The 14,747-nt window shown below is 33.6% G+C and overlaps 1 protein-coding gene across 1 annotated transcript; it reads right to left on the minus strand.

The window, feature by feature from the left end:
• Positions 1–3,201: 3,201 nt before the first annotated feature.
• Positions 3,202–14,738, minus strand: GLRX5 (glutaredoxin 5). Its single transcript, XM_074291370.1, has 2 exons — positions 14,393–14,738; positions 3,202–4,296 (listed from the first exon to the last, which is right to left on the minus strand). The coding sequence occupies exons 1-2, from the start codon at positions 14,682–14,684 to the stop codon at positions 4,118–4,120; spliced, it is 471 nt and encodes a 156-aa protein (XP_074147471.1). The 5' UTR covers positions 14,685–14,738; the 3' UTR covers positions 3,202–4,117.
• Positions 14,739–14,747: the final 9 nt, after the last annotated feature.

Raw genomic sequence — 14,747 nt, forward strand, 5'->3', positions numbered from 1 at the left:
ACCCCTCAGTGGGAAGATGAAAAGTGTCAGGTATTTCATCTCCCCATTGAAACCCCTAAAAGCCTTAGCACTTAAGTAAAAACAAATATATCACATAAGTTCATTTTTTAAAAAATGTGGCCTTTGATTGCTTTTTGCTGTATAGCAATGTTCCTAAAATACAAATTGTTCCCTCATCTTTGGCTGACGAATAGCCAAATCTAAAGCATTCAAATACATGATCCTATTCATATCCCCTATGCAGCATTTGCACTACTGACAAAAGAATAAAAAAAGTGTCAAGAATCAAAAGTTTTGAAGAAAAAATGAAAATAAAAATTCCATCTCAAACTAGTTTTTATGACTTTATATGAAAAAATTTTGATTTCATAAACTTTACCAAACATCATCAGGTAGGGAGAGAGAATACTCTAAAGACTATACAAGTCAACCCTTTCATTTTGCAAATAAAAAAAAAAAAAAAATAGGAAGCAAAGTCGGTTTAAGACCATAAGTAATTAAGAGGTCAGTCTCAAATTCATATCTAGCAACTCACTGAGTTGTTAGTTCTACCCTAAAGCACCTATCAGTATCATTCAAAAATTGCTTGCAAAAATACCATTTATTAATAAATGTCTAACACAAATTGTTAATAAAACAAAACCTTAAAAGATTTCTTTAAATTTGTATTCTGCTTAAAAGATTTCTAATAATACAATATCAATAACATTAGGAACAAACCAACCCACAATATATATGTGACTATAAAAGAAATGGATAATTGAATTACTTGCCCCTGTTTATGCAAAAATATTTTGGAGAAGAAAAGATTCATAAATTCCTAAAACATCATTTTTCTTCTCAAATCGATTTCAATATTTCTGAAGTCCCTAACACTGCAGTACTATGATGTGAAGCTAGAATGACAAGGGATGTACTTCTGCCTACATTAGATATAGAACTATATTAAATGTTCATAGCAGAGAAAAGCTTTTTGCATTGGATTAGGGATTATGATGTGATAATACAGTGTATACATTAGAGTGTTCTAATTGTCTCAATGAACTACAATCATACAGAACTCAATTTATTCAGGTTTAAATTAGATAATGTTTTTCTACTTTGGTATTTTAAATGTCTTAAGTGGCTTATAAAAAGACCTTGGGAATCCAAGTATTAAAGAATGTTTTTCTTCCTTTTTTTTTTTTAATGGTAAATTAATCTTGAAATTTTAAAATTCTCTAGTGAATCAATGCAATCTCATTATGATACAAAATTTTCCTAACCAAACTGTTCTTTTGAGCAGCGTTCCTAGATAGAATTATAGACTATTAGATCTAGAAGAGAATTCAGAGATATGTTTAGTCTAATACACTCATTTTATAAAGGAAATTGAAATCCAGAGAGGGATTTGTCTAAAGTCATACAGCTATTTAATTACAGAACTCAAACTCAGGCTCTTGACGTGGTCCAGTATTCCACACCATCTGACATAGAATATCCATATGAATCACTGCAGATGTACTGAAATCCCAAAATGAAAAGCTCTTCCTTAGAACAAATATATTTTCATTGGAACATTATAAATAATTCAAAGGTCTAAAACTTTTTTGAAGTAGAAAAACACTTTCTATTTAACTGGAGCCCCAAGATCAAGAAAATGGGCCTTCACTTTCCACACTGAAATTTCTATCAAACTAAGAATAAGCTACAGAAACTCTGGCTGTCTGGTTCTTGTCTATTTTTTCAGATAAGCCTCTGTTCTCCACATGCCACTTCCCTTGGCTGCTATCCTTTCTTTTTCTAAATTTCCATGCCATGAATTTGCTATACTAGAAATATTCGACTTCTGAGCTTATCAGATATAACCAAATCTGTCCCTATGAAACTCAACCCTGTTCTGCAACCCTGAGTTGTCCTCATATATGAGGTGGCAAAGGACTCAGAAGTCCCAACAACTTGGGTATATGGATCACTCACCAAATCAAGATGGGGGCAGGCAGCCTCGTGCAGGCTCATTTTGAAGCGATTATTACCCCATCCTTAAGTTTTTGAGTTCTTGACTATATCCTTTCTATTCCCCTTTGGAGGTGGTGATGAGGACTCAACTATCTCTCTTATTTTATTGTACAACTCTTCTATACTCCTCTCCTTGGACAAGTTATGATATGTAGCTTTCCTGTATGATTGGAATTTGCCAAATGATGTCCCACTATATTCAACCCTGGAACTTCTAGTCACATTTCCCCCCCACTGTGGAGCCTCTTCTATAAGTTCCCAAATCAGCTAAGAGATCTTTTAAGTTCACCAAAATCTACTTGCTAGTTGGGCATTTCCACAGTGTTGTTTCTTTCTACCTCCCAAACTCTTTTCTTAAATTACTTGATTTCCTTCTAAATCAGAATTCTTTTTCATTCGGTCACTCTCTAGTTGTATCTAAGTCCCAGTATTTCCCAGAACCCTATTTTATGTTTACCTTGAGATTTAAGGAACAGAAATAAAATCTAGAACTGTGAATTTATTTTTTTATTATTACTCTCAAATGAGTAAAAATCCTTTACCAATATAAATTGGTAGGTACCTTCTCTGCAACTTAAGGTCATACGAGGTTAAATGATTTGTGGAGAATTATTTAAAACAAAATAAAAACACTGCATAGTTCCTTCTTCCTTTCCCATTACAAATTTTTGCACTTCAAATGACTTTTCGGAGCAGCTAGATGGGAGTAGTAGATAGCATACCAGCCCAATAAAGTCAGAAGGAGCAGAGTTCATATCTGGTGTCAGATACTTAACACTTCCTAGCTGTGTGACCCTAGGCAAGTAACTTGACCCCAATTGCCTCAGGGAAAAAAAAATTCCTACTTAAATTATATAGGCAAAAATATTTTTTCAAGACATACACATAGTTATAATGTGCTTTTCCACGTCAACTGCATAACTTAATATGATAACTTCTAATTAATTTTTTAGAAATGGCTAAATAGGTTCTCTTTAGACCATATTATTTCATGGCTTCAAAACAAAGAGCTGTTTAAAGTAGGCCTGTTGATTCTCATTGACCTTGCTACGCAAATGTCAATGTTACAAAATTTTGATTTACAAATACATGAATGAGTCTTGACTAATCTAATAAGCTTTGATCATGAATTTTGAATTGTTCAGTTCAATCCCATGTTTAACCTTGAAAAAATGGCTAAAAAAACACGCAGTATTGCCAACATTTATCAACACAAATAATGAGATTTTGCTTTATTCCAGCTTAGTGAAAATAACACTGGATAGAGAATCAGTAGAGATCTGGATCTGAATTCAACCTATGACACTTACTAGCTGTGTAAACATAGGCAAGTCACAATTCCTGAGTCTGTTTCCTCACCCGTAATATGGACCTAATAATAACTGTAGTACCTAAATTTTAAAATATTATATAATGAACAAATAAGATAAAATATGTGACGTATGTTTTATGAACTTTAAAGCCCTACATAAAAGTCAGGTATTATTATTTAACATCAATGAAACAATAAACATACTTTCAGTTCCTTCAATGTGGATATTAAGAATGGTCCATTTACTCTATTAAATCAAAGTATGATATACAACAAATAAAAAGTTGTGAAAGATTCACCAAAAGGGACCTTTTACATATATCAGCAGTTTTTCTTATTTTTCAAAAAACCCAACAGCTATCATTGTTTACCTTGCCCATCATTTTCCTTAAACAGACTATATATGATATTTCCTCTGGATTTTATAGTGTCACATACATAAAAATCAACAATAATAATGATAACTAACTAGGATGACTCAAAATCTTTTGGTTTACTCTTGCATTAAGCAGAGTATAATATAATAAAAGAATGATTTTTTTTTTACATCTATGTCAAAACATAATATTCAATTATTACAGTACAGTAGTTATAATTAAATTCACAATAGAATCTCCTTAGCCTAAAACACCAGACAGAAACTAAAATCACTTCAATACTGTTTAGTGTCAGTACAAAGAGTTGCCTTTCTAATAAAAAAAATGAGAACAAAAATCAGTAAGGCTGTTCTGGTAACCAGTCTTTGACACGAAAAAGATTTCATTTCCAGTCACAGCACTCTTCATAAAGAGGATTCTTGCAGGCTTTTTATTTTGAGTCTTGATCTTTCTTTGCATCTAAAAGTGCTGAGCGAATTCCCAACTTTTTCAGTTCTTCCACTAGATCTCCATTCTGATGCATCTGAAGGAGGATGTCACAACCACCAACAAATTCACCATTAAGGTACACTTGAGGTATAGTTGGCCAGTTGGAATATTCTTTAATGCCTATGATGAAAAGGAAATAAAGATAAACAATTAATCTTTTGGAATGATAGATTTTTTTCTCCTACTCCCAGCACATACAATCCTTACTTCACAGAGATATGATAGACATATCCCATGTCTATTCAGACAAATCAGATTTATAACATCTGCATTCATGGTTTGCATAGTAACAAAATCTTACACAATTCATTTGGAAAATTACAGTGTTTCTTAACATTGACTGACAATAACATAGGGTAATGTGACCTTCAAGAAGTCGCTTCTCTTTTTTGTCTGTTTTCTTATTTGTAAAAAGAGGTAATTTGACAAAATGTTCTCCAACATCTTTGCCAATTTCTTTTAAGTTTTAAAGTTCCAAAATTAAATTTCTTATAATGATCTACTTCACTGAGGGCCAGTTAATTTAATTGGTCACAGCATGGTGTTAATGAAGTATAGATTTGAATCCTAAGCCCAATTAATTTCAGAGAAATTTACTTCTATACCTCTAACTTTTTATCCAATCAATTTATTCACAAGCAATTCCACACAGTATGAGAATGGCTTCTGCCAATGGAGAAAACAATTCAAAGCAATATCTACATGATGGTAGACCAGCTACATTATTGATTAACCCAGAAGTTTCTGCTAAGTTAGAAACTGGCTGACCACTGGAACAAACTACAGGTTGCCTGGGCAGAAAGAGGAAATAAAAGTGTGGGAAACAGATAACAGGCCTGACAAGGCTTTTTAGTATTAGGGTAAGTTCAATTATTAAACATTTGCTGTAGCCACCCTCTTTTATTCCCCCAAGCAGAGCAGCTAATAACTTTTAAATCTGATTTTATGGCACTAATTTTATCCTTCAATGGATGGAACAACCAAAAAGGTAAATGCTATCATGGACTTGATTCCCATTAACTGGAAGTTATTAGTTGATGGATAGAAATAATGAAAATACTACAAGTACCTCTTTAAATTTGTGATAGATATAGAAAGAAAATCTGAGCACTTTTGACACGAAGCCTAGATTTTAGAAAAATAAATTTCATAGAAAAGCCCGAATCCAGTGGATTAAAATGCTACAGAGGAAGTCAGCCTAGATGTTTAAGAACAAAATCCTCTGGGGTTGGGGTGGAGAAACCCCATGATGAGAATATAGTGTGAGGTTCTTAACCAAAATATACCCTGTCTTGATTCTCCAACTGTAAGGTCTCCAACACAACTACAGAAGGCAAATAGTGAGTGAGCTCCCTGAATCCCAGCATAACAGGTAAGACTTAAGAATAGGCTCACCCAGCACTGGGAGGAAGTCTACAGCAATACTGGTCCCAGTGCAGAGTAAAGCCCTGCGCCTGAAGAGGAAGCAGGAAACAATCTCCACTGTGTCCTAGGAACAGACAGACTCAACCTGTTAAGTATAATGGGGAAAATAGGATGGTGGGAAATACAGAATTAGTCATTTTAACTGTAAATGGGAATGGGATGAAGTCTCCCATATAATGGAAGCAGACAGCAGATTGGGTTAAAAGCCAGAATCCTACAATATGCTGTTTACAAGAAATATATTTAAAGCAGAGTGATATATTCAGAGTAAAGGTAAAAGGCTGGAGCAGAATCTATTATGCTTCAGGTGAAGTAAAAAGAAGCAAGAGTAGCAATCCTGATCTCAGCTCTAGCAAAAATAGATCTAATTAAAAGAGATAAGGAAGGAAACTACATCTTGCTAAAGAGTACCACACATAATGAAGTAATATCAATACTAAACATATATACAGCATCCAAATTCCTAGAGGAAAAGTTAAGAGAACTGCAAGAAGAAAGAGACAGCAAAACTATTTTAGGGAGAATTTCAACTTAACCTCTTTCAGAAACTAGATAAATTAAACCACAAAATAAAGAAGTTAAGGAGGTAAATAGAATTTTAGAAAAGTTAGAAAAGACCTTTGGAGAAAACTGTTTGGGAATAGAAAGGAATACATTTTTTTTTTTTCTCAGCAACACATAGAATTTACACAAAAACTGATCATGTATTAGGGCAAAAAACCTCAAAATCAAATGTGGAAAGAGAAATAATAAATGCATTTTTTCAATGCATGATATAATAAAAATTGCATGTAATAAAGGGCTGGGGAAAAACAGATCAAAAATTAATTGAAAACTAAATAATCTAATCCTAAAGAATGAGTGGAAGAACAAAACAAAGAAAGAATAAATAATTTCACTCAAGAGATGAGACAACATAGAAAAATTTATGGGATGCAGCCAAAGCAATTCTTAGGGAAATTTTATAAATCCAGATGTTTACAAGAATAAATTAGAGAAAGAGAAGATCAATGAATTGGACATGCACCTAAAAAAGCTAGGGAAAAAAAAAAAACAACAAATTTAAAACCCTCAATTAAATACCAAATTTGAAATTCTGAAAATAAAAGGAGAGGTTTATAAAAGTGGAAAAAAAAAAAAAAAAACTACCGAACTAATAAATAAAATTAAGAGATGGTTTTACGAAAAAACCAACAAAATAGATAAATCTTTGGTTAATTTGATTAGAGAAAAAGGAAAACAAAATCAACTGGCCAGTATCAAAAATGAAGAGAGTGAACTTACCACCAATAAACAGGAAGGCAAAGCAATAATTAGGAGCTATTTTGCCCAACTGTATGCCAATAAATCTGATAATCTAAGTGAAATAGATAAATATGTACAAAAATATAATTGCCCAGATTAACAAAGGAGGAAATAAACTACTTAAGTAGTCCCACTTTAGAAAAAGAAATTGAACAAGCTATTAAACTCCCTAAAAGAAAAAATCTCCACAGCCAAATGGATTTACAAATGAATTCTACCAAACATTTAAAGAATAATTAATTCCAATACTATACAAACTATTTGGAAAAATAAAGGAAGGAGTCCTATCAAATTAACTAGACTTCAATTTCTGAAAAAATTCTAGAAAAAAAGATAACCGGAAAATGAGGAGATCACACTAGACTTCCTTTTTTTTGGTGGGGGTTACAACCTTAGAAAATGTGATTACTACACTAGCAAATACAAATGTTATGCATGAACAAAGATTTTTAATAAGCATACTATTCTCGTGCAGAATTATATGGATAAAATAACTAGGTGGACTCAGAATTTTCTGGATGGCTAGATTCAAATAGTAAGGGGAATTTTTGTAAAAAAAAAATGACACATTTTATCTATTTTTAATTGTGATAGAAAATGCATGAGAATCTCATTCTTTTTCAAAGTATCTTTTTTTTTTTTAATTAAAGCTTTTTATTTTTGAAACATGCCTAATTTTCAACATTCATCCTTGCAAAATCTTGTGTTCCAAATTTTTTTCCCTCCCTTCCTCATATGCCTTCCCCTAGACAGCATATAATCCAACATCGGTTAAACATGTGCAATTCTTCTAAACATATTTCCACAATTATGCAGCACAAGAAAAATAAGATCAAAATGGAAAAAAAAAATGAGAAGGAAAACAAAATTCAAGCAAACAACAAAAAAAAGTGAAAACATACTATGTTGTAAGCCACACTCAGAACCCACAGTCCTCTCTGGGTGCAGATGGCTCACAAAACTAGTAAAACTGGCCTGAATAACCTTGGATTTATTTTATATTCTGCAACTTTGCTAAAGTTGTGAATTGTTTCTAGTAGTTGTTTAGCTGATTCTTTAAGTATACTAGCATATCATCTGCTTAGAGTGATAATTTGATTTCCTCATTACCAATTCTAATTCTTTTAATTTCTTTTTTTTTTTCTTATTGCCAAAGCTAGCATTTCTAATAAAATACTGAATAGTAATGGTGATAGTGGGCAACCTTGTCTCACTCCTGATCTTATTGGGAATGGTTCTAGTTTATCCCCATTACATATGATGCTTGCTGATGATTTTAAATAGATGCTACTAATTATTTTAAGGAAAATTCCATTTATTTGCTATACTCTCTCTATAGGAAGTTTAATGAGTGTTGGATTCTGTCAAATGCTTTTTCTGCATCTATTGAGATAATCATGATTTTTTTTATTTAGTTATTGATATAGTCAATTATGCTAAGAGTTTTCCTAATTTTTAACCAGCCCGGTTCAATGCAAATCCTGGTATAAATCTTCCTTGGTCATGGTGTATTATCCTGGGGATAACTTGCTATAATCTCTTTGCTAATGTTTTATTTAAGCAAACAATAGCTGTTTATGATTCAATGTCAGTGTGACAGTGAGGGACTCTAAAGAATCTGTGCTTTTCCTTATGATGCTTAACAGCTTATTAATGACTTGGGAAAATGTATATATTATATAATACTCTCATTAAATGTGCAGATGAAAAAATCCTAACAAGGGACTGGGCCAAACCTAATTTAAAAAATAAATCAATCAAGATAAATGAAAATCTTACACTTGGATACAAAAATTCAATTTCACAAGTACAAAACTGTTTATACATGCACAATCCTTCATATCCATATTAAGACTAATTTAAGGAATTGGGGATTTTTAGCCTAGAAAAGAGAATATTCATGGGAAGAATAACAACTATCTTCAAATCTATGAAGAACTGTAATTTGGAGAATTTGTTCTGTTTCATCATAGCCCCAAATGAAGAAGAATGGGTTGCAAAGAGGCAAATTTAGACTTAGTATCAGAAAAGAAAACTTCACACAATTACCCCAAATCAAAAAGTCAAACAGACTGCTTCTAAAAGTGTTTTCTGCTATTTTACAGCAGGAAATAAAGTTTGGGTACCAAAATATTTTTAAATTCTCAAATTCTATTAGGACAGGAAATGTCACCTTTCCAGAATGTAAAAAATTACTCTCCTGTAGTAATTCAACACATTCCGCCTTGCCTTACCATCTTTATCTCTCCAATTTCTAAATCAAAAATGAAATGTAGTCTCATAGTAAACATATCCAGAACACAAATATCAAAATTAGTCTGTGTTGGTCACAAATAAAAATGCAATGGCAAGATAATATCATTAATTCTTCTAGAGGATAGGCATTTTGAAATATTTAAAAGTATATCCAAAAAAAGGGCCAGTATTAAAAGAAAAGCACATTAGTTAAATAAAGCATGAGAAATTTTATTATTTGGTCCTTGGATCTTTACTATGGTAATAGCAACTAAATTTTTATGTTTAAATTCTTCCAAGAAATTAAAAATATCCAATAAAATATCTGAAATTTTTATTATAAATAATCAACCTACAAATTTTTCTCTTAAAAAAAAAAAAAAAAGCAATTTAAAAAACATGATTACTTTACTACAAATTCCTGTAACAGGAAAGGCTTCCAAGTGCTTTATCTTTCTCCAACAGGCCTTCAAATTCTAAGAAGTGGCTCAAAAAACTAAATGCACTTAAAGCATACCACTAAGTTCCTGGGAAGGCATGTCTACATTTGTCTTAATACAACTTTAAATATAATAGGAAAGTTTCCAGATGAAGAAATTTATTACATTTTAGCTACCTATTTGTGATACTATATAAATAGAACTTAGAAGAACTTAAAACTTCCAACATACATTTTTTTCCTGCAATATGTCCCTCACTGCCTATGACTTTGCTTGCTTCTTGTCTCTTGAATCTATTTTCTAGAACATAGAAAATAACCTGGATATTTATGTTTGTGGGGGAAAAAAAAACAAAAACATAACCAATAAAATAAAAGCACACAAAAAAGGTGATGGTATTGGTATACATATTTGAGAGAGGCCATAAAAATCCAAATAAAGGTTCTGTTTCTAGAAGTTCTTGAAAGTGACTATGGAAGAGGGAGAAGGTAATTTACATGTACTCCTTAATATCTCTAAAAATAAAAATTGAGTCTCCCCCCATCAAAAACTACACTGACCATTACATTTTTATTCCCTAAAGTAAGTCAATGAGAATAGTTCTGTAATAAGTTTTTTTTATGTCATCTTCTTGATAGCAGTTCAAGGTGCCAACCAACTGATATCTTATCATGATTGAAAAGACCTAACTACTTTTCACATGTTATAACAAAAACAATTATATTTTTAGTTGATCGGCATCCAGGATAAGGGAGATTCTGAGGGTTTACCCTCCTTGAAAACATATTCTTTTCCCATTTAAAAAAGTATGATGCACTTGGAGAAAGTTAAGGGAATAACGAATTACTTTCCCCCTAAAGCAAAAAGTGAGTTTGATTAGCAAAATTTAAGCTTTAAAATAAAAGTAAATCATTTTTTATCTACAGTTCACAATGCAAACAATTACTATCCCCTCTTCCCACCCTCACATTTTATTTTTCAAAATACCACAGCAATTAAGATTGCCAATATTTCCATATAATTCAGAACAGACATATACCTGCTGTAGTCCAAACATTAATAGTAATTTTGATCTGTCCAGAAAAAGACGTTAATATTCAATGACTGGACTGAATAGTAAATGTATTCCTAATTTGATGAGCATTAATTACAACAGAAAAATAAAATTTTTTTTTTGGAAAACTGCTTGCTAATGATTTTTTAAAAAATAAATCTATTAATCTATAAAGTTGTAAGTAGGGTAGATCAATTTAAGAATATAAATTGAGGGCAGCTAGGTGGCATAATGGATAGAGTACCAGCCCTGAAGTCAGGAGGACCTGAGTTTAAATATGTTCTCAGACACTTAATACTTCCTACCTGTGTGACCCTGGGCAAGTCACTTAACCCCAATTGCCTCAGCAAAAATAAATAAATAAATAAATATACATATATATATATATATATATAGAGAGAGAGAGAGAGAGAGAGAGAGAGAGAGAGAGAGAGAGAGAGAGAGAGAGATTGAGATGAAGAGGAAAACAATTCAGTGCTGAAAGATGAAAAGATATTCAAGTTGTTTAAAAATAATTATAATAGGGACAGGAAAAGGGTTCTATAAAAAGGCAAAGAATAGAGAATTCTGAATGAAAGCAACAGAGCAGGTCTCAGACAGCTAGAAAAACCTGTGAGTAACAAGCAGCAGAAGGTAAGGTAGAAAAACAGTGAGATCAACACAATCTTAAAACAACTTTCACACTCATGGCCAAAGACAATCCAGAGGTCTAAACAGACCACTAGACAATCTCACTTATGTGCTTATGTTACCATTCACATAAGTATTTATTCATTTTAAATATGTCTTTTTTTTCCCTTAATATCTTTCAATTCACAAGGAGAGATATATCTATATAGCAGTTCATCTAAAAAAAATCATTAAGTTTTAGTGGATTGTAACCTCAATATGATGAACATCTGGAATCAGCAGGATTCATCTGGAGTCTTGTATTCCATTCTGATTAGCACATTTTAGGAAGGTTACTGATAAGCTAGAGAATCAATCTAGAGTGAAATAACCAGAATGTTGAAGGGCCTGAGACCATGCTAAATAAATGAGGACTGGATGAAAAACAGGAAATGTTTAGGCTAGACAGAAGATTCATGGGGAACATAAGATTATATACTTAAGGCAGAGACCATCAACTCTATCCTTTCATTTTACAGATACAGAAACTGAGGCAAATAGAGGTTAAATGACTTACCCAGGACCATAAAAATAGATATGGACTCCAATTTAGATTTTCCTGACCAAATAGCTGTCAAATTTCTCCACAGTACCAAAATATAGCAAGAGAAACAATGGGTAGAAGTTACCTGAAAGGCAAATCTTTTCACAATTTCAGAGTTAAAAATACTTAGGGGGGATTCCTCTTCTAAGAGTCTCTGAGCAAAGGTTGGATGATTTGTTGTTGGAGATCTTTGTAAAAGAAACTTTTGTCATATATGGACTGATTTCTAACCCCTATTGAGATCCTGTAATCATACAAATAAATGAACAAAACATTTTACAAGATAAAAAAATTTTAAAACCTGCCTATAATTCCTCTTATAGCACATTTATTTTCCTCACACACTCTAGAAGTAACATCTAACAAAAGTCTCCATTGATAGGTAGAGTTCTTAAGTATAATTCTAGAAGGCTGCACTTAAAAGACTTAAAAATTTTTAAAGAAATTTCTGGAAGCTATGTCAAGTTCTTTTTGAATATATTAATAGTTCTTTCTTCAGAAATTTCTGAAAGCCACAAAATTGTTTGAAAAATGTGATTAAGCAAATATATTTTCTTTATTCATAAATATTTCTCATGACACCAAGTATTCAGATAATTGCATGTAATTAAAAAATAAAAGCTTGAAAGAATGAAATAGTGACAATTAACATGGCATACACAAACTGTCAGCAATGGGACACCGATTATTATATTTAACAAATAATCTAGGAGAAATAAGTTTTATTGTCTAAAAGTGACAAAGAATGGCTTAGCTCTCTAAATGAGTTTATTTACTGAAGCACCTTTCTTTCACACCTTAGAAAGATAGATGATAGGAAGATAAGACACTGATAAGACATACATATGTGTGCGTATTTTACATATATGTGTAAATACATATTCATTAAGTGGACAGAAGATAATCTCAGAGGGGAAGGCAATAAAGGCAGCAGCTACAGAACCAGGAAAGACTTTCTGTAAAAGGTGAACCCAGCCTTAAAGGAAGCCAGGAAAAATAAGAGGTTTCATATATATATCAGGGGGTTCACAAGGTAAAAACTATTGTAATAATATTGAGATTGTTTAATTTTGTATATATAAATAGGCAGATACAACCTACATAAATAAAAGTTCTTTGGGCAGTCCTCAATAATTTTTAAGAGTACTGAAATCAAAAAGGTTGAAAACTATCTGGCAGAGCTTAGAACAGACTTGTACACACTCTGGTTAATGAGCACATTACAGATGAAAAACCAGAAAAGACTAACAAAGAATGTTGTCAGATAGGAGAACCAGGGAAAAGTTATGCAATTAGGGAGACAATCCAGTAGGTGATCAATAGTGTCTAATGTTACAGAGATTAAGAAGAATGAGGATTTCAAAAAGGTATTTATATCTGACAAATTAGAAATCAGTAAGAGCATAAATTGAATGAACCAAACGAGAGGTAAGAGCTACTCAGTATAGACAGCTTTCTCAAATTTAGTGAAGAGTGATGACATTTGGCAGGCCCACTAGGATCAATTGAGGATACTTTAAGGAAAGGAGTTCCTTTGTAGGAGCAGGGAGGGATCTGAGTTTTGAGGAAAGCCAGGGAGCAGAAATGATGACGAGTACCTGAAGCATGAGGGGCAGCATGAGAAAAGCTACAAAGCTGGAACATAAGTGTCATTGTCAAGAAACACAAAGCAGGCTTGCCCGGAATCTCCTATCATTTAGTTTTCTGCATATGTTTTGCCTTTCAATAAATAGGATAAAAGTTCAAAAGTGGAAATTCTTATTTTTTTGTATTTGTATGGCCACTACCTAACACAGTCCCACACAAAGTAGGATGTTAAATACCGTTATTATATAACATAACTAAAATAATAATTATAACCTTAAGAACTTTCTGCTTTTCTAGTGTAAATATATTTGCACGTCACATATCATCACCTAGCTTAGGCCTTGATGGAACTAAAAGTAAACAGCTGAGAAAACATGAAATTGTAAGCTCCACAAGCGAGAAACATCCCTACTCATTTGATCCGCAAAACAACTGTGGAAAGCGGGTGCTTTTATTATTTCCAATTTATAGTTGAAAAACTAAGGCTAGGATAAGTTTGAATGGTTTAACACAACTGAGGCTTTTAAGTCTCCAAGTCTAGTTCTCCCGGCCCTACCCCACTAAAGCTAGAGAAAATACACAAGCAGGACTTAGTTCCTGTGCTCGGGCAGCACCAAGTTACAGGAAGCTACGACTTAATTGCCTTTCTATCTGCATCAATTACAATCAACTACAGGCGGCATTCAAGCAATTACACTATAGCTTTCAGACGGAAGAGATCAGCGCTTCAAGTAAATATGCCCCAAATTGTGTAAATTAGTTGAGGGCCGAGACACCGCCTCGCTCCTCCCCCTCCCCCAGCAGTGCAGATTCTGGACGTCCCCCTCCCCTCCACCTTCACTCGCCAAGCTTGTCAAAGTCCCGCCGTTCCCGTTAGAACGGAAGAACTCGAAAGAGGGAAGAGGCCCAGTGTCAGGCTGCTCAGGCCCCTCTAAGGACCCACTGACCCCAGCTGACCTTGACGGAGGGCGGGATCCTCCAGCACGTTATAGGCCGCGTAGTTAGAGACGCCGTGCAGCCGCAAGATCTGCACTACGGCATTGCTGAAGCCGCATTGGGGTTGCTCTGGGGTCCCTTTCAGGAACACCACCACCTTGTCTTTCTTCACGAGACCATCAAGATGTTCTGTGGAGCCCGAATCCGGCCCCCCAGGACCCGAACTCCGAGTCCGTAGTGCCGGGCCCCGCAGGAGAACCCCGCGGCCCCAGTGGAGCAGAGCTGCAGATGCTCGGCCTAAAGACCCGCTCATCTCCCGCAGGCAAACGTCCTCCCGGCCTAGGACTGTCTAGGCAAACGGTTCTAAGGTCCGTGC

The sequence above is a fragment of the Sminthopsis crassicaudata genome, chromosome 2 (genome assembly GCF_048593235.1).
Source record: "Sminthopsis crassicaudata isolate SCR6 chromosome 2, ASM4859323v1, whole genome shotgun sequence".
Classification (NCBI taxonomy): Eukaryota; Metazoa; Chordata; class Mammalia; order Dasyuromorphia; family Dasyuridae; genus Sminthopsis; species Sminthopsis crassicaudata.